This window comes from Triticum aestivum, chromosome 5B (assembly GCF_018294505.1).
Source record: "Triticum aestivum cultivar Chinese Spring chromosome 5B, IWGSC CS RefSeq v2.1, whole genome shotgun sequence".
Classification (NCBI taxonomy): domain Eukaryota; kingdom Viridiplantae; phylum Streptophyta; class Magnoliopsida; order Poales; family Poaceae; genus Triticum; species Triticum aestivum.
In genome coordinates, this window is record NC_057807.1 from 311,615,534 (window position 1) to 311,640,658 (window position 25,125).

Genomic DNA, 25,125 nt, shown 5'->3' on the forward strand with positions numbered 1-25,125 from the left:
ATCAAAAACCTCCAACTTCAATATATGAAGTAAAATAGCTAGTGCTCCAATAGGCGATGCAAATACATCAGCCACACGGCAGCAGCTCTACAATTTTGTTATCTCTGACGACACCGGCGATAAAGCTAGTGCACATGAAGCAGCAGCTGCTGGCGACGAAGCAGCAGTAGCCACCACGGCCGCCTTCGTCTTCTTCGCCCGGGGATGAAGCCGCAGCGGGGTCGCGCGGCGGCCGTTTCGAGCCGCCACCTTGTGGTTTGATCGTGGCTGCCTTCTTCCTCGCATGCTGTTCCAGTCTGACATCGACGGTGGGACAAGGGGCTGCAAATCCGCCGCGCGAGTTGGGGGAGACATCACATCGACGGCGACGGCAGGACCGACGGCAGATGCGGAGTCTGCCATCGCTCGAGCATCATTGGTGGCCACAGGGCTGGAGGAGGCGGCAGCGGACGACCGCGGGGAGGGGAGGGGGTGGTCAGGCGCGGCGGCGGAAAGTTCCGCGTGGCAGTTGGGCTGCACGCGCGACTGCTCGGGGTCTACTCGAGAGGCACAAGTGACACAAAGTGCCCTATTTTACATCTAGATCGAATTTGGAGCAAAAAAAAATTGCACCTATTAAAAAACAGGTATTTATACATCTGCATCTTGGGAGATGCTCTCAAAGTGTCCAAAAATGATGCGCATCTTTGATCAAAGCTCCATTTTGCTCAACACTAGCCTGAACCAACGTTGAATTTGGTCATGTCAACATTAGATACTTAAGCTTAAAGTGAAAACTAGGCTTGCATGGAACCGTCAGCCGGAACACGTACTGTGGTGAGTGTTGCCAGTACATGATGTGGGACATTTGTGAACAGCAAAACCGCCACGTTTGTTCATCATGTCCCTCGGCCTCAGTGGCCCAGGTCACAGGCCAACGTCGTTAAACCCACAGATCCTATATTTCTTACCCATTTATTACAGCAGCGATTATACAGCTAGTATCAAAGAAACAACATTTCCTCGTTCCACAATTTGTAACACCTTTATCCTGACCCAGTACGATAAAGGGATACTACAAGCGACTACAAGCTGAAGAACTGTGTGTAGTGTCTCACTAAGAAGCTTTCCAGATTAGCAAACAAATACAAATTATTCATAACACGTTAATCGGAGAGTTCCATGAATGGCGGGTCACTACTGGTAGAGCTTGTTCAGGTCATCTTTAAATTTGGCCTTCAGCTGCTCCCTCTTCAGCTTAAGCGCAGCGGTCACAAGCCCAGACTCTGGGGTCCAAGGTTCAGGCAGCAAAATGATCTTAGCTGGTATTTCAAACTTCTCGAGCCTCGCTGCTTTCGCGGCCTGCACAATTGGAACACACTCTGCGTTAGACAGCACCCAAGAGATGCAAACAGAGCAGATGAATTGTGCATCTGCATCTCCGACGAAGATACTTGATATTATCATGAACAAGAATATGGAACATAGCTTAGGACAATGCAATATCTTCTTTTCAACCACAAAAGTTAAAGAGTTTTGCACCTAATTTGCTGCAAGTCTGCAAAACTTCAGTCCACACCTAATATGCCCTCACTAAAATAGCAAAACAGGAAGGGTATGTCTAGGACATCTAGATGTGACATAGTTATGCCACATCTAAGCTGATGTCCACTATGTTTGTGGGTTTTTTTTCTTGTCCTAGTTTTTTTTTGTTTCTTGTTGCTGCATTATATACTTGTGGGAGCTTAGATGTGACATCCTTAAAAAACATCTAGATGTGAATTAGACAAACTGAAACAGGAAACAATACACACCGAGAGATTTCAACAATATCCATTATTTATTTTGGGTTCTCATGAGATGACATTCATCATATACTTTGTACCCTTCCCATTCCATGCTTGACATAGCATGAAGCAGCAAGAGGCTCACAAAGCAAGAGAAAGAGGAAAGTAGGCATCGGCCCGGTAAAAACAAACACAACAGGAGAGCAGGGAAGTTGGAGGATTGACCAAGGGAATGAATACGGCTGACTGCTCTAGATCTGTGAGGCGCACCACTAGATCTTAGCGGTACCATAGTACACTCAGCAATGACCTCAATGGCGGACTGGCGGCATTGACTGAAGAACATGAGTTTCAAAACTCTAGCTCATATTTGTCATCTCAAACTTCACTAAGTGGTGAAGAGCATCGTGGGTACTCTGGCAGTGGGCTTCATCAAAGAATAGAAGGCTTTCCTCACAACCAAGTTACATACTCCCTCCGTCCCAAAATAAGTGTCTTAACCTTCGTACAACTTTGTACTAACTTTAGTACAGAGTTTTGGGACGGAGGGAGTATTTCCCAAAATAGTTCTTTTAAGAATCAATCCCAAAATAGATTGATTGAATACTATAGGCAAGATCAGGTAAGTTTCCAATGCTTCCATCTTAGTCTAACCAGTATAGAAGCGTTGAGGTACCAAAGACAGGTCTGGCAGGCTGTACTCCTATTAGATACCCTTGCAGGTTCCAAGTAGGTCAGGTCGACATTTAAAGTCACACAAGGGAGGAATGCAGACATCCAGTACAGGATTTTGTTTATTATATTTAACTGCTCATGAAGTCCTGCTCCAGAAAGAACTACCATATAACCGCTACAACATGAGGCGACACACCGAGTACAGGCTACATAATTTTCAATAAACTGGAGAACTATATCTGTATACGAGTGTTGTACGTGCTGTAATTAAGAACTGAACGAATGTGGTAAGTACTCCATTTGCGATCAGATCTAACCTTTGATAGAGATTGCTGGACCTCCTTAATTGCTTGATCGTTGTGACACAGCTCCTCAATGTCTTTGTAGCTTATCCCTGAATTTTGAGCCCACTTCTCCAAGGCCTGGTGTGGTGGCACGACCAGTGCAACACAGTAACTATGAAATGGATCAGCATAGACCATGATGTTGTCCACATAATTGCTTGTCTGTAGAGCTGATTCAACCTGGAGAGAGAGAGAGAGAGAGAGAGAGAGAGGGTGTTAATTACACAGCAAACAGAATGCTCATAACCAAGGTTTAAGAAAAGCCACGGGCGTTAATTGTGCGTTTTGCCACCGCCTTGGCTTTTCTGACCAAAGCGCACACTTAAGCGCTGGGCGTTTTGCTGTCGCCTAGCCTTTTTAAACTATGCTCATAACAGGGCCCAGTTTTATAAACAAACCTTGCCAAGAGATACATATTCTCCATGTTGAAGTTTTACTATGTCTTTTTTCCTGTCGATGATCTCAACGCATCCATCAGGATGGAACTGGCCAATATCTCCAGTGTAAAACCAGCGTATTCCCCTCTCATCCACCTAAGTGACATATGGCACAATCATGTAGTGAAACATATAAATACATTCAGTGACTGCAGATGTGGAGATAATCACCTTATACACCTCATTTGTTTTTGCTTCATTGTTGAAATAACCTTTTGTTATACTGTGGCCACCAATGACAACCTCTCCACGGGGCATTGGAGAATCAGAAATTCTATAACCACCTTCTTCCCATGAAATAAGCTGCAACCATTTGATAAAAGAGGTTAGAGTGGACAATATATTCTTGGAAGTTTAAGTTTCCAAAATATTATCACAAAATTCATTACAGTGCATTTTATAACATGTGAACCTGCAAGATTTCATGCAAGAAAATGATCAATTGTAACCAAGCAGTAACATAAAAAGAGCTGAATGAATAGTATTGCAACTTAAAGTGTTTAGATCTTGTTCTTTTGCAACTGTGCAGTCATTTTATTCTGGCATGTTGCAGGTTCACATGTAATAGTATTACTTGCATCAAGGAAATTTTACCAGTACTTTCATAAATTTTGGGGTGCCTCAACGCTCTACCAAGACATCTTAATATAAACAAAAGGAGAACATCACAGGATGGAAGGAAAAGCCAGAGAGTGAAAAGGTCACAAATCGACATCTTATGTACAGCCGGAGTGTGTAATTCTTTTTAAGCATATGTATATAGTATGACATGGCATACGTGGATCTGGCCCCATAAGGCCATGTCCTACTCTCTTGTATGTAATGAGCGCTCATGCTAATGAAACGAAATGCATGGTTGTGAATCATGGTTTCACCACGCCACCACTTTTGTCAACGACCGGTGTAGAGTGGGCTGGAGGGGTTGCCTGCATTAAGGACTGAGGCAGCAGGGGCAATGGAAGGTGCCAGCCTGGTGCTATTAGGATAAAGGATAAGATGAGTTAGGTGGGCATTTGAGTTATATTACGGGGATCTTTCCTCTGTATCTTTCGTTTATTTTCTGTATAGATGATACGAGCTCTGAAACACTGATATATGCAAACCGATATGAATATACACCAGATAGTTATCCATGATGTATCTGAAGAAATAATAATAAGATGAACATTCCAACACTTCATGGATACCTATCCCGCACATATCTGTACCAGATACGCTATCCGATACGAATAAACAGGTTTTGCATGTATCGGTGATTCAGAGCTTCAGTTATCATTTCATTGCATGAATGTTAGCTGTATTGTCAAGTAGTATTCAAAAACACACCAGGGCTGCTGAATGTTTATCTGTCGAAAACACAAACCTTGACATAGCAACAAGGGAGGGGTGGACCAACACGACCCACACTTATGTCATCCCATTCAGAGAAAGCTGCTCCAGCGCAAGTCTCGGTCAATCCATAGCCTTGACCAACTGGGACACTGCAGTACCAAATAAGCAATGCATAAGCACATGACAAATATAGCATCTCACACTATACAAAAATGTTTGTCAGCCTTAAAGAATGGAAGGATACTTCAATCCTAAAATGTTGTCTGATTAATGTACTTTAGCTTTTAACCTTTCAATTGACAATCTATTCAAGATAAAACAAATTTTGTAAAATTAAGGATCATCTTATCCTACTTACACTGGTGATTTCAACTAATGAACGTCTAAAATCATGTGAAAATAAGCTAAGCTTGCTAATTCATACTCCAAGTACCCTCAGGGCCGACTAGGAGAGCAAAGGACTGAGTTCAAAGCTGTCACAAGCAAAAACTAGCCCAAAATAAACTCTGTATGAGTATTATTTTAAGAGAACCTTCAGATGTATTTTTTGTTCAACAAGCAAAATAAGCTATCATGCTATATGAGTGACAACCGTTTTATTCCTTAAGTCATAATTGAACTTAACCAAGTAATATGGTAAAGTGAAGATAAGGCGATAGGACAAGATTACCCCAGACATATATTTATGAATCTTTGTGTTTCACTTGAAAGAGGTGCGCCACCACAAAGAATAAATCTTATATGCCCTCCAAGCATCGCACGTATTGGTTTGAAGATAATGCTATTCCATATAAACCTCTCTGGCGCCCAAGATCCAGTCCAACTCCCTTCGATTGCTCCAAGATTTCGTTTATATGCAACATCAAATAGCTTTTTGGTTATGCCACCCTTCTCAGCAACCTGAAAAGAAAAATGTAGAGCTGAAGAATTTAGAGAAGACACGGCATCTAAGTAAATGTCAAATTACTTTCATCAAAAAATGCAAGGATAATAATAACTCCGACCATCCCAACTCTCAAAACTGATGCATGTGACTCTTCAAGACAGTTTTGTGTGTCGGTATTCCCAACGTGGCTGCTGTATATCTAGTTGCATGGAGAGAAAGATATGGGAAAGAGAAGGGAAGAGGAAGATTGAAATGCTGTACGACATGTGGGCTCCGAGCCATGTGTCAATCTAGGGGGGAAAATCCATATTTGAGGCTGCATGTGTGGAAAACCATTACCAAAATGGCAAAATCACCATGGTAAAACTGCCTTGGACACCTAGGTGCACCAGTTTTGAAGGCCGGGAGGGTCAGATGTTCAGTTTTACAGTTGAGAGCTTTAAGTTTGCCAGGCACCAAATTTGGTGGGGGTAAGTACAGTTTTTCCCGTGCAAATAGCGAAAATGGATTGTATAAGATAGCAGCACATGAAATGAAAGTCCAGAAAAGAAACTTCAACCTTCTTAAACACTGCATCTCTTATGCGATCCAGAATTGCAGGAACTGAAATCATTAGAGTAGGTTTCAGTACAGAAACATCTCCTTTTGTCCCCTTCTTTATCTTATTTGATGCATCAGTCATTGTCAAAGCTGAGCCGTATCCAATAGCAACACCAGAAGCTAACATGACAGACTGCACAACATAACAGCACCATGTCACTGGAGATATTCATAGTAATTCTTATAAATGATGTTTCTGAATGCCAAAATATTACCTCTGCCGCTAGTTCAAAAACATGAGCCAGCGGAAGGTATGCCAGATAAACATCACTTGTGCCAAGGTTTGGAATTATTGTCCTCACTGCTGCAATTGTGGCCACCATGTTGCCATGCGTAATCATCACACCCTATGTCAAAGGAAACCACCAAATTTAATTGAGGAAAATACAAGAGCAGAGTAGAAAAAATATTCAATATTAACAATGTTAGCATGCATAGGCAGCAGACCTCCACCAGTTGTAACATGGAGCATTCAGTAGTCGACTCATGCATTCAGAAATCGTAACAACAGGCTAAAAAACAACAACAACAAAGCCTTTAGTCCCAAACAAGTTGGGGTAGGCTAGAGGTGAAACCCATAAGATCTCGCAACCAACTCATGGCTCTGGCACATGGATAGCAAGCTTCCACGCACCCCTGTCCATAGCTAGCTCTTTGTCGATACTCCAATCCTTCAGGTCTCTCTTAACGGACTCCTCCCATGTCAAAATCGGTCGACCCCGCCCTCTCTTGACATTCTCCGCACGCTTTAGCCGTCCGCTATGCACTGGAGCTTCTGGAGGCCTGCGCTGAATATGCCCAAACCATCTCAAACGATGTTGGACAAGCTTCTCCTCAATTGGTGCTACCCCAACTCTATCTCGTATATCATCATTCCGGACTCGATCCTTCCTCGTGTGGCCACACATCCATCTCAACATACGCATCTCCGCCACACCTAACTGTTGAACATGTCGCCTTTTAGTCAGCCAACACTCCGCGCCATACAACATTGCGGGTCAAACCGCCGTCCTGTAGAACTTGCCTTTTAGCTTTTGTGGCACTCTCTTGTCACAGAGAATGCCAGAAGCTTGGCGCCACTTCATCCATCCGGCTTTGATTCGATGGTTCACATCTTCATCAATACCCCCATCCTCCTGCAACATTGACCCCAAATACCGAAAGGTGTCCTTCCGAGGTACCACCTGGCCATCAAGGCTAACCTCCTCCTCCTCACACCTAGTAGTACTGAAACCGCACACCATGTACTCGGTTTTAGTTCTACTAAGCCTAAACCCTTTCGATTCCAAGGTTTGTCTCCATAACTCTAACTTCCTATTTACCCCCGTCCGACTATCGTCAACTAGCACCACATCATCCGCAAAGAGCATACACCATGGGATATCTCCTTGTATACCCCTTGTGACCTCATCCATCACCAATGCAAAAAGATAAGGGCTCAAAGCTGACCCCTGATGCAGTCCTATCTTAATCGGGAAGTCATCGGTGTCGACATCACTTGTTCAAACACTTGTCACAACATTATTGTACATGTCCTTGATGAGGGTAATGTACTTTGCTGGGACTTTGTGTTTCTCCAAGGCCCACCACATGACATTCCGCAGTATCTTATCATAGGCCTTCTCCAAGTCAATGAACACCATATGCAAGTCCTTCTTTTGCTCCCTATATCTCTCCATAAGTTGTCGTACCAAGAAAATGGCTTCCATGGTCGACCTCCCAGGCATGAAACCAAACTGATTTTTGGTCACGCTTGTCATTCTTCTTAAGCGGTGCTCAATGACTCTCTCCCATAGCTTCATTGTATGGCTCATCAGCTTAATTCCACGGTAATTAGTACAACTCTGAACATCCTCCTTGTTCTTGAAGATTGGTATTAATATACTCAACTCTTAACAACAGGCTAGCAAACTAAATAAATAGAACACTGCAAACTTCACAGTTAATATAGTATTTTCTCTCTCAACTTTCTATTGGCTCATTTGAACCTCTGACATTCAGAAGGGACAAACTGAACCTTCTATTTCAATTTTCTTTTCGCTCAAATTTAATTGATTGTTTCATATTATTGACCTAGTGTAACTAGTTGTATGATGTATGAATTTACTAATCCGTAAATCTTCTGATGTCTGCAAGTAATTGAGTGACTATGTGGACTGGGGAAACACGGAAACACAAAATAGAACACCAATAATCAGATTTTTCTTACCAAAGAGAAACTATACAACAGGAAAATGAATCATTTTGTAGGAAACATTAGCTTTTGTTTTGCCCTGTGTGGAGCAAATGGAAATAACTGTGAATAATCACAGTTATGAATGTGCTTTTAAAAATGGGGATAACAGTTCAAAACCATAATTCACTGAGAATATCTACCCTTTTCTATTAGGATTATCATTTTATAGCACACCAATCAATTTACCTTTTATTTTCATGCTAATGGAAAACGAATACACAAGAAAGAAAAATATCTTCAAGCAGAAGTGTACCTTGGGGAGACCAGTACTTCCACTTGTATACATAATAACTGCAGTATCAGTGCTTGATGGTAGTCTCGCATCTGCATGTGATGTTTTGCCCAACTCCTCAACCGCATTAAAAGATAATGTTGTCAAGTGTTTCAGTTGATTAAGTGTGTCAGCCTCAACAGGTTCATCCTCAATGTAGATAACATGCTTAAGACTATGCAACTTTGAGCTGACTGCAGGCAGCTTCTTAAGTTGTTTTGAATCACAAATCAGAGTGGAAACCTGTGTCTGAAGTTCGACATAAGAAAATATATCAGATGTAGGAGCACCAGTTAGATGGTTCTTTATTAAAGTTTGCACTTGTAATTGGTAAAAACCTATATCTTGGATCACATCAATAAATTAGTAAGTTAATCAGGAAAAACGTGAGTACTCCCTTTGTATATGTTTCACCATGTGCACAGACCAAGGAAGCACCAAATCTAAGAGGAAATTCGTAAAAAATAACTTTCAATAACATCCTACAACCAATCAGCAATTCCAGAAGCAATTAAGTAGGGGTACAAAGTTGAAACACTACAATATACACTCGTGATTCCCTCAATGACAGATATATTGGAACAGAGTCTCCCGAGGCAGGACCAGATAGTGAAACTACTAATGTTAAAGCAAGGTAAACCATCAAGATTGTGTCAATTTGTGAGGATGATTAAGCAGGCATAAGGTAGCCCAGTTGATATGGGCATCCAAGTACAGTTCCGTCCAACAATCCCGTTCAGCTAAAAGTTTAAGCTGTTAAGGTACTAGAGATGATACCCAGCGTGTTGCTGCGGGAATTGGTTGCAATTATCAATGACATTTCGTTGCATGAAATATTAGTATTTAGATTAACATGAGAATACATGTAAGTTACTGTATTTTATTATTGTATAGTTGTGAATATTTATTGAATATGAGTAGCATGAATGGTGCATGTTAGGGGTGGGTCTTTTTCCATGCATGGGGGCATGGTGAGTTGGTAGTTCATATTGAGAAGTGGAGTTAAGTGGGGATCAACTATTTAGGTATACTAGATGTGGCGGTATGCTCATACTTCATCAATGGATATACCTAGATCTACCAATCTGAAAGTAAAGCAACATAAATAGTAGGAATTGGATTGGCTCCCTAGCGGATGAAATATAGTGCAGACTACATATACTTCAGGAAAAAGGAACCAGATCAATGTACCTCGTTTAGTGAATGCACCAGTGCATCCTCGCCGAGAGATGCATAAATTGTTACAACAGTTAAATTTTGTCGAAAGCATCCCTGGCAAAATAAAGTATTAGTATTTGCACATAGCTCTGTAAGCCCTATGAAATGTACAGGGGCAATGTTCCAGACATAATATTATACCTGAGCAGCAATGATCCACTCGGCTCTAGTATCAGAAAAGATAGCAGCACGACTATCTAGCTGGTGCCCCATCTTGATGAGACCAGAAGCAAAGTTACATGCACGTTTAAATGCCTCTGCATAGGAATTCCATTGATATTCACCAAGGTGCAGTTTCTCAAACTTCCTTCCATCAGCAGCTTCTATGAATTCACTACTAATCAGTTTTCTTGTGCCAAGACACCGGTGCTGAGTGTACTTTTTGCTAGCCATCTCAAACAGAGCTGCCATTGTGGTGGCACCCTCCCACGGAACTTGAATTAAAGAGGAAAATCTACTGTTTCGCATGGCAAGGCCTGCTTCACCACCAACATCAACTTGCACTGCTCTCTTTTTCACCTTTTTGCTAAACATGGAAGAAAGCAAGATAGGAATAACTATAGCCAGTAAAAGAGCACCAATAACTCCAGGCAGACCATATTCTTTCACCAGTGGCAAATCGCTCGTGCTCAATCTTTGTAAAATGGACATGTTTGGATTCTCGCCGTTACTTTTTGCCATGATCATATGCTATATCTGAACCATTGACTAGCACTTCACAAATTTCACTACAGAATTGCAAACATATTAATGAAGCCTGTTAGTATGCTTCCAGTGAAGTAATAGCTTTCATACACTTGACGGTATATGCATAGCTGACTCGAACAGAAGCAAAGAATATAAAAGGGTGAATGCAACACCTGAAAATGATCACATACAGAAGTATCACCATAGTCAATGTTATGCATCAGAACAGAAGGAAACTAGTGAACAATGGTAATATTTCAAAAACAAGAAAATTGTCCTTCCTACTATCGAAATTAAGCAACTGTTAACTGTTAGTTGTTACCAATCTGTCGAGAATCGGTAGATATTATAATCTACCAAAACAACCATCGAGAGCATCTACAGTTCCTTGGCTCATGGATCAGATCCACACCATAGTGCATGTCGAATTGTTCTGCTCTTAGAGCGGGCACTTACAATGTAAACAAGCCAAGATGAAATAATAATTTTGAACTATGAATAGTTCTTTTGTTTCTCATACCTTCATCAGTCGCTTAATGGTATAACTGAAGTCTAACAGCAATATTATTACATTATGACATTTATCCTGTCAAAAGATCAGTTATTGACAATTTTAAAATCCAAGTAGTTATTTTAGTTCTCATGTCTTTAGCAAGTTCATTAATGACATCACTGAAGTCCAAGATAAACATTATTACTCCCTCCGTTCCAAAATAAGTGTCTAAACTTGAGACACTTATTTTGGGACGGAGGGAGTACTTGATAAATATTATACAATCAAATGATTGACTAACATTTATCTGCCAAAGAACTACAATAGTTCCTTGTAGATTTTGTTTTGTAGTTGTATATTCCTACAGAGGGAACACATAAAAGTCACAATGTGACTTGCAGAAGCAACATAAGATAGAAGAACAAGTCAAAACAGACTTGGAAGTTTCCAGTTTGCTTTAAAGGAAAGCAACCATGTTGACCATAACGATGTGAAAGGGAGGTACTCGTTCGTCTTGTAAATGGATCATATATCAACAAAAAATAGTTGAAGAAGCAAGCAATCATTAAAATTGGTGAAACTATCGTTTCCATAAGTATATCAATGGACTCTGATTTGCACAAAGTGCAACGGAATCCTTTCGTGGCTACCACAGGAAATGCCAGTTAGAATGGGATTGTGGCAGAAGTATTTGCATGTTTTTTCCCTCTAACACACCTGGAAGCGTGCCATTTTTATTGAGAAGAAAGTGCGGATGATGTCAACTAGGAACAATGTGTAAACAGATACTCCCTCCGTCCGGAAATACTTGTCATCAAAATGGATAAAAAAGGATGTATCTACAACTAATATACATCTAGATACATCTCCTTTTATTCGTTTTGATGACAAGTATTTCCGGACGGAGGTAGTATCAACCTTCTGAAATTACACTTGGGTGAAAATAAGCATTTGATAGGGTCATTGTTTGTTTGAGAGTTATGAAGTTGTACTAAGTGAACCTGCAATTATGTCTGCGTGGGATTTCACACGGTGGCAGTGGAAAGCAGAAGATGAATCAATTCAATGCGATCCGATTTAGGTGGTTCATTTACGACAGTAAGGATGCCTCCCTCCCCAGAAAACGGCATGATCTGACCACGGGAATCTCCGGAAACACGTGTATTCTGCTACACCTTGTTCATGGCAGAACACGGAGAGACCAACCAACCAACCAACCAACCAACCAACAGTAATTTCGCGCTGATCGCTCCCCAAATCCAGGCGAGCTACGGCTGGATCGTACGCGGAGAAGGAAGAACCCTAGACGATTCCGGAAGGAGACATCTCCACTCCACTCCAGCCGAGAGAGACTATGCGGGGACGAATTGCTCGGGGAGGATTCGATCGACAACCGCGTGGCGAAGGGGGCAGCTCCGTGGTCGAGGTCGAACCAACGATGAACCGAGAGGAGGGCGGGGCGGGAGGCTCACCTGCGATGGACCGAGAAGCGGGGGGGCGTCGCCTCCGGATCTGCGCCCGCTCGTCGGTGCTGCCAAAGCTTGCAGTGGCTTTTCTTCTGGAAGGAATGAATGGCGCTTGGCTTTGCTTCGCCGGCCGGCCTTGTGGAGGAAAGCAAGGAAAGCAACGGCGAGAAAGGAAATGCCGAGGTGGGCCGCGGGTGGGCTCGTGGGTATCGAGAAGGTGGGGGAACGCGTGTGCTTGTTGTTTGTGCGACGTGGCGTGAGAGGCGGGCTCAGAGGGAGTGGAAATGCTTCCAGAAATTTGTTGGCGCGGACACGTACCGGAGCACGGTGCACGACGCGAGCAAGGCCAGGTCAGTAGCTCACGTGCGGCGACGGCCTTTACGACCGACCTGTCCGAATTATTAATGCGCACCACACGTCAGCCGACTGATCTCGCAGCAACGCGGACCAAATCGCCCATAAATGTTGTTTTGAGTGAAAAGTAAAGAACGAGAGAGTTTAATGAAAGATGATCCATCAGTCTTTATTGATGATAGAAGTGGGGTATTTATACCCAGGCGGAAGTACACATGGTGCTTGGCGGTCAAGTAAAAACATGGTTACTTGAGAGCCAAGGAATTACATAGTTGCCTTGAGAACCAAGGAAGTACATGGTTGCTTGAGAACCAAGCAACCTATCTAACAATTAACTTAATCCTAATTAGCTTAATTAATAAGCAACTATTCTATTCTTAACACTCCCCCTTGTACAACGCCTCTTCTTTGGTGCATTCATCATCTTGACAAATTCTTTGAATAATCTTGAATGTCTCCTTCAAAAACCATGTGGGAAAAATATGAGGAGAATAGTGCAAATATGTTGCTAAAACTCCTTTAAACCCAGTGGGAAAAAAATAATAAGGAGAAAATGATGCAACATATAATGATTATTGTCTCTTGTTAACTCATATGAGAAAAACCTTTGAAGAAGGAGAAAAATCATTGATGAGTTTAGAGAACAATTAATATGTCTTGAGGACTTCCTTTAAAAACCCCGATAGGGAAAATAGAAAGTATGACGTATTATCTTTGATAAGATATTGCCTCATTAAAAACCATTATGAGAAACTTTGATAGAAAACTCATAAGAGAAAAGAGTGCGATATGATATGCCATTGAAAACTCCTTTAAAACCCAGTGGGAAAAATATAAGGAGAAAGTTTATGACATATAAGGGCACTTGTGTTTATATTGTCTCGTTAAAAACCTTTTATGAGAAACCATTAGGGAAAAACTCATGAAGGGAAAAAGAGTACAACATATGCAATCTTACAATTGTTAACAGGTTATAGTTTTGGAGATTACTCCCCCTGAAGTTTGCAAATCTAGGGGATGTGTCATACCAATTGCATTGACATGACCATGGCATTGTGAATAATCTGTAGGATTTTCACAATATTTTGTTTGCAAATTGTTTCCTCACTTTCTGTAATTCGTAAGGATAAGTGATTTCAAGCAATGTGCTTTATGATATTGCTCTTCATATAACCTGTAGGTATTGAGTAACACAAGTGGTAGAATCTTGATAAAATCAAGTTATGTGATTCTGATGAATTTCAACCACATGATTTCGAGTGTGGTTAATCATTCTACTGAACCATGCATATTTTGCAATGCTTTTAAAGAATGATAAGTGGAAATAGTCGTTAAAGTATATTTAGATGACTTTCATGAGAAGACTATTATAGTGAATTTAGTCATTGGTATGGCATTGTTGGGATCAAATAAGGAGCCAATATCATTACATCATATTACGGTCATATTTTTATTTTCCTGATAGAATTGTCCAAGATTTATTGTGAGTTTGAGATATAAGCTAATATTTCTTATATCAACCATATACCTTTTGTTAGGGGTTGCACTCTGAACAAAGATAGCAAATATAGTGTCAGGCCTGACGAAGTTTGCAATGATATGAGTGCATTGACATTAGTGAGATATAGAACTTCAGGTCCTGATATCACTTCATTATCACCCCTAGGTATGAATGGATTTGTACCCTATCAGGGGTACTATGACCATATTACATGTCTTTTATTGGTATGATATATCCACATTGAACTTCTCGTACATGTCTTGGATATATGTAGACTGGTATGTATTCTTGAGAGAATGCTCAAGTTGTAAGCTAAATTTGGTTAAATCCAAATTTCCCGTCTAGAGATGATTATGTGTATGTTTAGGTCTTGTATAGACATTGATGATGAGGTCATCAATATACACTGAGGTGATGAAAGGATATCAAATTTGGGATTCCTTTATTAAACACATAAACAATCATCATTATTCGAGTAATCCTTTTGAAGAAGGAACTCATTTAGTCGGTAGTACCATATGATTTTCGACTATTTCAAGTCATAGAGTGACTTATGAAGTTTTACACAAAACTTGTTGCGATTTGCTTTTGGATTTGGAAGTATAAGCCCTTCAGAGACTTCAATAGGGACTTCCAAAATAAGTGACTCATATGAGTATGTAGCCACTTCATCCATCAACTGCATGGATAATATTATTATTTTTATTGCCAATGATATTTAGTATCGAAACATAATTCCACTCATACCAAGAGGGTATGTTACATCGTAATTGATGTCGGGTCTCTGCGTGAACCCTTTTGCTACAAGCCTCGCTTTCTCACCACCTCATTGACTTTATCTATGAATGAGAAGTTTTTTGTATTCTATGTGGAAGATACTTATGAGGAGTAGGTATTACTGCGGTAAATACCACTCGTTTGCAGAGCGAGTGCTATTCTTCATTACTTGCTTCCTTTTATGTGAACCAATATGAGTGCAAGAGGCACTCTACCATGGATTTTGGTTCAGGGCCCAAAAGGTTTTAGCAATTTGAGAAGAAATATATGTCGACAAATGTAGTCTTTAGTTTATATGATTCTGATGGAATCATTGAAGTTTGTGGATAATATATTTGTTCCTTTTTAACTCCTTGTGATTTCCTACAACAAGTGGAGTCAAGGTGTTTCGATGTCCCGGCACCAAAACATTTGTGCACATTTATGTCGGGCTTTGGATTATGAGCATCCAGTGAGGTGTCTTTCAACTTGATGTTGAATTACATTTACTGGTTGATGATTTGATTTCCTCTGTTTCCGCAGAAGCATATGAGAAGTTATATCTCGTGTTGTCAGATTTTCTCCCCCTCTTGCTCTCATTTGGGGAGAAGAGTGGTTTATCAGGTACCTCCACTCTTTCTTGACACTTTACTGCAGGAATATAGAATTCAGTGACACCTTGTTATCAGTAAATGTATGTGGCAGATTTGCAATGTGTTGCAAATATATGATTCTCTAAACTTCTAGTTCAGATTCTTTGTGTACGTGGTTATAAGGATTGAATGTCAATAACATTTCTAATTTATTTCTCGGCATTCTTTGTGGTACTTATCTCCCCCTAATGCCGAAAATATCCTTATTTCTGATGCAATCAGCATACGGGCTATGGATAATTTTTGGGTGACAGATAAATTGTTATTCCTCACATAGATCCCTAATTTTCTGTGAGTGCCCTTTGATGTATGCTGGAGTGGTGATATCAGTATGTAACCGAATTATCGCAGATGGGAAATACTTTGTTGATTTCCACGTAGTTACTACAAGGGGAAAATAGTATGATATGCAGTTGTTATGATTTAGATCATACTTATGGTGTGTAAGGCCGTATGTGTCCAGCAAGAGGCTGATAAATTTACAATTCTTTAAGAGTGGTCATGTAAGTCATTTGATTATCTTTGATAAGAAATTTAGTTAAATCATTCTGGGTATGTATATAGAGTACTGAATGCAATTACAAAATAGTCATGAAATGAGTTCCCCGACATTGTCCATTCGAATGGGTTTATTCTTATTTCAGGAGAATTTGCTCCTACTTTGATGAGTCAAGCAATTTATTGGGTAAGATCATGGTTGTGTGTGATAAGAGACACACTTGAAGACATTTTGTGAATGTCTATATGAGTACCATGAAGTATCTAAATTACCCCAGATAATGGTTAAGCAATCCGCATATATCTTTTGAATGTGTTCAAGGGAGAATAATTAAGTGGCATGCTTAGAATTTTAAGGTGAGAGTGCCTTAAAACTTATTTCCCCTATGGCACATGCGGTGCACATAAAATCTGATGATTTGGGAAAATATGTAACTTGATAAGTTGTGACCAACAGAATTGTCAAATAATTTTCTAATCATCCCCAAACCAGGATGGCTAAGGCTATCAAGCCTAATATTTAATTCATTAATACTTAGAAAATCATTGTGTACGCAACAATATTGAGTACAACTTGAAACATACATACAAAATTATCGAATATTGTATCCAATGGATATGATATTGGACATTTTACTACATGTAGTAGTACAAGTATATGCTAATAATATGTTGGGATAATTAGGAGATCACCCGAGGTCTCTGATATGTGCAAATGAGTTTATCCTCCATTTTCTACATTAGATTGTGGTCCTCCTTCTGATGAAGATTCTGAGAACAATCCTTTACCAGAATCTGGTTGTTATTTGCAAATTTTCAAATTTATCCCATTGAACTTATTGGCCTTTTAATAAATTTGTGGTGTGGTTCGACCATATGTTTGAGGGTTTGGTAATCATAGGTACAATATTTATATAACCACACATTTGACAAACTTGAGAGTTGTCTTTTGATCATTTGAAAATGAACGATTCCTATTAAGAGATAATTCTATCTTTGGTTGTCTATTATCCTCCACTTTACTTTGAATTCCTCATGGTTCTCTTTTGTTACCACTAACTTGCATAGTATTCTCGGTTCTAGCAAGAATTTCAAATAATGGTATAGCACTCGTTGGGTGAATCTGATGATTTTAAGAAATTCCATGTTTCTTGATCATAAAAATGGTAGTACCATCTTAAGAGGATGTAAAGTGCATTAAGGGCTTTTCAACTAGATCTTTATATAGGAAAATATTTGATCACAGATCTCAACTTGAAGTTGATTAAGTGACAGAGTTGTGAGATGCAATAGACTTGGGGTCTTGAAAAACGAATGGGTGATCATTCGTGATGTGCTCATGGCAGCGTGTTTCTCTTAAGGAAAATATTCAAAGTGAATAAATACTCATCCATAATGTACTTAGTTTGAGATCTAAGTGAAGTTTGCGACATATAAAATGAATATGTACATATTTAGCTATCAAGAGAATAGCCATGGCATTTTTAGAACAGGGGGTTAGTCACTACAAAATAACAACCAAAAAAAATGATGTGGATCTTGTGATAGTGCTTCAGACACTCAATCTTTGCTATAAATTATGGTCTCCACCTTGATGTATGGACCACAATATCATCACAAATAGTAATATTTGTGTAATTTTCCACAACTTATTCAAGCAAAATGATGCTTAAATAATTGATACCGGAAGAAAAATGCCATTTTAACATGTAAGATCAATATTATTATTATTTTACTATGATAGTAAATAATTTTAGTGAACAACAATAATTGCTTCAAAGGAGCAAATTTTATAATAGCTAATGCTATACACTCATATGTGTAGACCTCAATTTATATAGAATAACACTTTGAAGATAATCACCGGATGCGGTGTAGATCTCGCAGTAATAGAAACATAGCCTGACTTTTGTCAGTAGATGTTCATAATTCTATTACCTTATGTTATGCAAAATGTATGAAATCACTTTGAAGGTAATCATCTATCAAAGTGACATGATGTACACCCTGTAGTAATAGTGGATAGTCTGCAAAATTTGCAGTAGATGCCAGTATTACCTTATGATATCTTGAGGTAGTCACATATAATATTAATATTTGGAAGAGCCCTAGGAGGTAGTCATCTTGTTAAAAAGACAAGATGTAGACCTCAAAGTGGTGGTGGATAATCTGCAAGTGGTGCAGTAGATGCCACCAATACCTTGTGATTCACAAATAAAATTTGGGCTGGTCACATTTATATTTCGAAGAGCACATCGAAGGTAGTCATCTTATCAAAATGACAAGACGTAGACCTCACAGTAGTGATGAATAATCTGCAAATTGTGCAGTAGATACCATCAATACCTTGTGATTCACATTTTTTATGTAGTCATATTAAGTATGACACCTCGTAATCCTTGTTTCGGATTTACGCCAAGATTTGCAAGAGAGAGAAACAAATTCAATTGCAAAACATAATTGTTTCACTAAAATAAACATGTTATATGGATTGCTTGAAAAACAAACAGATTTAACATGTAACAGATTCTAGAAAATTTGTCTAGAATAATCATTTACATATAGTAAATACGATACATAGATTGAACTCCATAATAATTAGATCTGAGGATCCAAGAAGAAAGTCTGTTGGGTAATCTGTAGTTGTTACGGCCTGAAAAATTATTTCAGAAATCCCAGTTGCACAGACGTAAAGTACAGTATAGTCTGTGGCCTGAAGATGTACTATAGATACTAATATGTGAATACTAGGAAGTTGGAGAACCAAACCGAAAATCGCCAGAATGGATAAGGTTGCCCCAATCTTCTTCTCGTGCGGTTCCTGAGGGGAAAATTACCGCCGTCGGCGGCGGACACGAGGGCTCGCCGGGCCAGGGAGAGGATCCAGGCGCCACCAAACCTCGTACGCGAGGACGCCGCCGTTGCTCGGACTTGAGCGCGGGCCACCTCCACCGCGTGATGCGGCTGCTCTGTGGAGAGCCGGGCCGAGGCCCGCTCGGAGGAGCGGCGTGTCGTGGCTGTGGTGTCCGCCGCGCCCGGAGGACTGATGCTTCTGCGACCGTCCTCGACGAGGTTGTTGCCGCTACAGTGATGGCGAGACGGCGAGACGGCGAGCAGCAGTGGCCGCTAGTTCCAGTTCAAGAAATTAGAAAAAGACATGGTACCTTCTTCTTCCCTTTGCATGACTGGATGATACGTTCTTGATTGAAGCTTTCTCTTCCTGATCAAGGATTTCTTCCGGTTGATGCTTCAGCCACCTATTCATCTCGCCATGCTCACATGCTCGGATGAAGCGATGCACTATGTGGTGCAGAAAATGCAGTTAATTTCGAGATCACTGGAAGAAAACAAATACTTAATTACTAAATGGAATTAGTGTTTCCTGATCGATTTCTCTTATGGCTGTTTTAGGCATTCGTGCCGAGAGGAGCCAGGCCGAGGGGAGCGTCGTTGCGCCGATGCGCGCCACTGCCTCCTGTCTCGCAGCGGGCTGCAACGATGAGACTCTGTGCGCGTGCCGGCCGGAGGGTGTCGCTGCAGAGGGTGGTCGGCCATGGCCATATCCTCCGCGCCGTCGATTTGCGTGGATGTGAGCCTTTTCTTGTTCTGCTCTTTTTGTTTGTAGTTCAAGAATGATCAATTCTTCGTGAGATTCGTGTGAGCGCATATATACATACAGGGTGAACAATCCATTGTTAGATCACTGTTTGACCACAAGAAAACATGATCTAATAGGCAAAGATTAAAATAGGGAAACACTATTAGTTTTCCTGATCAAGGCCTTTAATCCTTGGATCATTGGGGATCAACAAGATCTGTTCTTCATCCTCTGCAATGATGTTCTGCTCTTCTCTTGTCCGGCCAAATCGCTCGATAGGAGAGCAAAGTGCATGATAACGTGTTTTGAGTGAAAAGTAAAGAACGAGAGAGTTTAATGAAAGATGATCCATCAGTCTTTATTGATGATAGAAGTGGGGTATTTATACCCAGGCGGAAGTACACATGGTGCTTGGCGGTCAAGTAAAAACATGGTTACTTGAGAGCCAAGGAATTACATAGTTGCCTTGAGAACCAAGGAAGTACATGGTTGCTTGAGAACCAAGCAACCTATCTAACAATTAACTTAATCCTAATTAGCTTAATTAATAAGCAACTATTCTATTCTTAACAAATGTCTTGTGCCAAAAAGGCCATATTGCCCTCCAAATGTGTATCACCAAATCAGCCTCAAATTTTGGACCTTAATAAGTCCCGAACGTTTGATTTTTAAGTATGCTAATCCAAACTTTTTTCATGACAATTTCAGTTAAGGCGACGTTGACAAACATGACAATTTTCTGACAAAATCAAACTGGAACAAAGTTGCCATGTGTTAACAACTGAAGTTGCCACCTCGCAGCACCTAAAGTTACCATCTAAAAACGTTCAGAATGACATGCTTAAATTCCGAACATTCGGGATTTATCTATTTCGCAAATTTTCGATCAGATATGTCACCATATTTGTCTTGACAGCTCCCAATGGCTGATCCTACAAACGGAACAAAACCGACGAAGGTTTGAGGGAGTTTGATCATCCGCCACATCGGACTCCAACACGTCGAACCCATCCAGAAACCTCTCTCATGTCACTTACACTCGCTCTCTATGCTGCATTTATACCAGGCAGAGCAAATATGATCGGATGGGACGGCTTCCTACCTGCATTGCATTCATGTTGGCTGATCGGTCGTCCGCCTACCCGGCTTTCACACCGATGCGAGGAACGAGTCGCTCGCTTTAACTGCTTCACATGTCCGGGCTATTTAAATATGGCTGATATCACGCAAAAAAACCTACCTCTCTGACCACCTTCTCCCATCGTTCTAGTCCCCGGCCTTCCATACCATCATTGTCTCTCCTCATCCATCGCACGTCGTCGCATTGGTTGAGACCTCTCGCGGCCGATGGAGTTGCCACATCAGGCAACCAGATCGACGACAATGGCAGGGATGCATCAAGAGATTGAGACCTGATGCAGACGAAAGCCAAAAACACGCTCTCCATCCCAAAACCCGTCGTAACACTAGAGAGTTGCCGCATCAAGCAACCACGCGGACGCGTCAAGCGACCGAGATCTGCTGCAGGTGGAAGCGATGTCAGTGACGGGAGCAATTACATAGGCGTTACTAATTTATTTTATTTTGAATAGTTTGGATTGCTTACCACATGTGTTCATCGGGAATCATTGTTGGGAGAGGAATCGTATGAGCGTATGTGCAATTGACGGGATGGAACTGAAATCAGTTGGCCTATAGGGAAATCATGATATGATTAGGTGTAAGGTGCCAGTTGTCTCTCTGACGATCTATTGGATACAAGCATCAATGGAGCTACATAATTTGGGGATGGGGAAGAACAAAACGAAGAGGACCAAAGGTAGGAGAAGGGAGCCGTCGTGTCAAAGCCCGTGATCCACTAGATGCCTCTGTCCGTAGCCTTCTACCGTGTACTTGTGGCTGTAGCGATAGGTCACGAGCAGAGCAGGTTCAAGAGCTGGCCCAAGAGGCTAAACCATGTACATGTATGAGTACAAGTTAGGCAGGGATGCTAACACCCCCCCCTCCTTAAAATTCGGCTTGACCCCAAGCCGACGCCATGGAGAACCGCCTAGATCTCATTGCACTCAGTGTTCCTTAACTAGCTCGAAGTCGTGTCTGTAGTCGAAGCCGGGTTTGACTTGCACGACGAGGTTGTAGTAGTCGTGGGCGATGGCGACTCCATCCCAAGAGGCGCCGAGGAAGTGGCCGATGGAGCCAGACATGGTCCATGCTCCTTTGCAGATGACCCTTCCCATTATAATCTCCGATGGACGTTGATTAGAGGGTGGCATGGTGAGAAGACAAGCACAACCGCTCCCACCTTGAAGGGCCGCTTGGCGTGGCACTCCTAGTGTCAGCAACAATGCAAGTCCTCCTGGATCCCAAGACATGCTCCACTGATCGATGTCCAAGTCAGAGCCCAGCAAATCCATAGCATAAAGGACCATAAAATCTGGATGGAGATGAAGTAAGATATACCATATGTTACAGTCATCAAGTTGCAGTTTGGAGATGTCCAGTTGATGATATGGGGGTATAACTTATAAGCTTATATGGCTGATGTTCAGCTCGATACACATCAAGTGTACCGGGCTCAATGCATGTCCACACATTCCTATGAGCATCCAGAATCAAATACACTTGAACAAAGCAAACTTCCTAGCGGTCCAACCACAAGCTAAAAGAATTGGTTGACATAAGGTGTCAATAACCAAAAATTCATGTAAGTTCCATGTCTGCACTAGGATTCCCGAACTACTCCCGGTCAATATAACTGGGCGAGGTATTGATATGATCAGCAGAGACCCAAGATAGAATCAACTCCAAAAGAACCTCGGGAAGATGCATAGACTCTAAATTAGTTCTCATGGACTCTATATTAGCTTTGATAAGTAATTCCAATCCAATTAGAATCAACATACCTCCTACCAATAGGATGCCAAACCATATGCAGCCGTTGCACTTGAACTCCTAGCTCTCCACTACAATGGATTGCATTCTCCACTTGTGAACTCTGCCAATAAGTAGCTGCCCAACGAAATGCGCCAGCAACTTAACAACCACCATCCCATGTACTTGCCTCATGAAAATAGTCACATGATCTTGTAACTAGACTCAAGCAGGAAAATATAGGACATCAAGAAAAGAAGAAGTGTTGTTGATATGTACGACTAGAGCAATGACGCTAAGAGATGAATTGTTTGAACCAATCCTCTCAATAGGGAGCAACCTAAAGGACAAAATATTCAGCGCCTTTTAGTGGCTGCACTACACAACTTGTATAAGACTACATGTTGTTGTAGTTCACATGCTCACCATGCATTTCTTCTGATCCCCTCAAGGCCATGTTGATAAAAACCATATAGGCTAGATAACTTGCATGTGTATGAAATGTGCGAGCATAAGATGTTTGGGAGTGCAACTAATCCCCAGGTGGTTTTGGTAATTCATAACAACATATAGCTCATTGAACTAATATTCATTCAAGTTAAATGTTTCAGGGAGTTCAATGAATGGCATGGCATGGACTAGGAATGTGGACCCCTCAAAATGCTAAGGACACATATTGGCAAAAGCTCAAGACTCTTCATTTTACTTTTAGTGATCCAAGATCACATTGAGTCCATAGGAAAGCTAATACTATTAAAAGGGGATGAGGTGTTGCTTAATGGCTTGCTTGCTCAAAGTGCTTAGTGATATCGCTCCAAAGCCCTCAACCACTTTCTCATTCCAAATATGTCAAAATCCCAAACTCCAACTCGACCCCACTGATTCATCCTATCCGGAGTCACCGAGTTCACATGACATAGCCACTACCAGAAACCCTAACAGTTCGGTCACACCAATACGGATCTCGGTCTCACCGAGATGGCCTTGCCAGTGTGTTGTGACTTGTTGCACTCTTTTGGTCCCACCGAGTCAGTGCAATCGGTCTCACTGAGTTGGCTTGACATCTGCTCTGTTGCTTATTGCTCCACTTCGGTCTCATCGAGTTGATGCAATCGGCGCCACCGAGTTGGTGTTTGCCCTAAGCCCTAGCACATCGGTCCCGCCGAGTTGTTCCAGTCGGTCCCATCGAGATTCCTAACGTTCACATTTTGAATTAAATCAGTCTCACCGAGTTCATCTATTCGGTCTGACCGAGTTGGGTTAAATGTGTGTAACGGTTGGATTTTGTGTGGAGGCTATATATACCCCTCCACCCCCTTCTCCATATGAGAGAGAGCCATTAGAATGTGCTTACACTTCTAGCATACATTTTCTGAGAGAGAAACACACACTCATGTGTTCAGATCAAGATATACCAATTCTACCACAAAAATCTTGATTTATAGCCTTCCCCAAGTTGCTTTCCAATCAAATCATCTTTCCACCATATCCAAATATGCAAGAGAGAGTTGAATGTTGGGGAGGCTATCATTTGAAGCACAAGAGCAAGGAGTTCATCATCAACAAACTAATGGCTCGTGTCCGCGTCAGTATTTCCCCGAAGAGGAAGGGATGATGTAGCACAGCTATGGTAGGTATTTCCCTCACTTATGAAACCAAGATTATCGAACCAGTAAGAGAACCAATCAACACTATGTAAACGGTACCTGCACACAAAGAATAAATACTTGCAACCCGACACGTAAGAGGGTTTGTCAATCCCTCTCGGGTAAAAGATTGTTAAAGATATAGTTTGGTAGATGCAAATAAAATAACGGCAAATAAAATTCAGCGAGGTATTTTGGGTTTTTGGTAATATAGATCTGAAAATAAAAGATGCAAATAAAAAAGACAAATAACAATATAGATCTGAAAAATATATGATAAAGAATAGACCCGGGGGGCGTAGATTTCACTAGTGGCTTCTCTCGAAAAATAGCATATAGTGGGTAAACAAATTACTATTGGGCAATTGATAGAACCTCAAATAATTATGACGATATCCAGGCAATGATCATTATATTGACATCGCGTCCAAGATTAGTAGACCGACTCCTGCCTGCATCTACTACTATTACTCCACACATCGACCACTATCCAGCATGCATCTAGTGTATTAAGTTCATGGAGAAACGGAGTAATGCAATAAGAATGATGACATGATGTAGACGAGATCTATTCATGTAGGAATAGCCCCCATCTTGTTATCCTTAATAGCAATGATGCATACGTGTCTTACTGCCCCTTCTGTCACTGAGAAAGAACACCGCACAACCGAGCCCATAACAAAGCACCTCTTCCCATGGCAAGAAAAATCGATCTAGTCGGCCTAACTAAACCAAAGATTCAAAGAAAAAATATGAGGCTATAAGTAATCATGCATATAAGAAATCAAAAGAAGACTCAAATAACCTTCATGGATAAAACAGATCCGGATAAAATAA

At 41.1% G+C, this 25,125-nt stretch overlaps 2 protein-coding genes across 6 annotated transcripts; one reads left to right on the forward strand and one right to left on the reverse strand.

Annotated features, from left to right (window-relative positions):
• Window positions 1–919: 919 nt before the first annotated feature.
• Window positions 920–12,683, reverse strand: LOC123111562 (long chain acyl-CoA synthetase 8). Its single transcript, XM_044532373.1, has 12 exons — window positions 12,418–12,683; window positions 9,907–10,493; window positions 9,739–9,819; window positions 8,530–8,796; window positions 6,256–6,387; window positions 6,000–6,173; window positions 5,225–5,454; window positions 4,586–4,703; window positions 3,394–3,525; window positions 3,184–3,318; window positions 2,759–2,965; window positions 920–1,341 (listed from the first exon to the last, which is right to left on the reverse strand). The coding sequence occupies exons 2-12, from the start codon at window positions 10,450–10,452 to the stop codon at window positions 1,177–1,179; spliced, it is 2,187 nt and encodes a 728-aa protein (XP_044388308.1). The 5' UTR covers window positions 10,453–10,493; window positions 12,418–12,683; the 3' UTR covers window positions 920–1,176.
• A 6,012-nt stretch (window positions 12,684–18,695) lies between these two features.
• On the forward strand, window positions 18,696–20,024 carry LOC123111563 (uncharacterized). 5 transcript variants are annotated; one of them, XR_006454547.1, is made up of 3 exons: window positions 18,799–19,333; window positions 19,403–19,494; window positions 19,585–20,024. XR_006454547.1 is itself a non-coding variant. In XM_044532374.1 (2 exons), exons 1-2 carry the CDS (start codon window positions 19,132–19,134, stop codon window positions 19,764–19,766), a joined length of 384 nt encoding a protein of 127 aa, XP_044388309.1. In that variant the 5' UTR covers window positions 18,803–19,131; the 3' UTR covers window positions 19,767–20,024. The 5 variants fall into 5 exon arrangements, 1 of the variants encoding a protein (XP_044388309.1); XR_006454546.1 differs by having other exon boundaries at window positions 18,800–19,333; window positions 19,427–19,494; XR_006454545.1 differs by having other exon boundaries at window positions 18,696–19,494.
• Window positions 20,025–25,125: the final 5,101 nt, after the last annotated feature.

Excerpts from the sequence above, each read along its gene's own strand:
- LOC123111562 (XM_044532373.1), bottom strand. The coding sequence starts at position 10,452 with ATGATCATGGCAAAAAGTAACGGCGAGAATCCAAACATGTCCATTTTA. Across the intron at positions 5,455-5,999 it reads GAGATGCAGTGTTTAAGAAG|GTTGCTGAGAAGGGTGGCAT; the intron begins GTTGAAGTTTCT and ends TTTTCTTTTCAG. Across the intron at positions 2,966-3,183 it reads AATATGTATCTCTTGGCAAG|GTTGAATCAGCTCTACAGAC; the intron begins GTTTGTTTATAA and ends CTCTCTCTCCAG.
- LOC123111563 (XM_044532374.1), top strand. The coding sequence starts at position 19,132 with ATGCGGCTGCTCTGTGGAGAGCCGGGCCGAGGCCCGCTCGGAGGAGCG. Across the intron at positions 19,334-19,584 it reads AGAAATTAGAAAAAGACATG|GCATTCGTGCCGAGAGGAGC; the intron begins GTACCTTCTTCT and ends TGGCTGTTTTAG.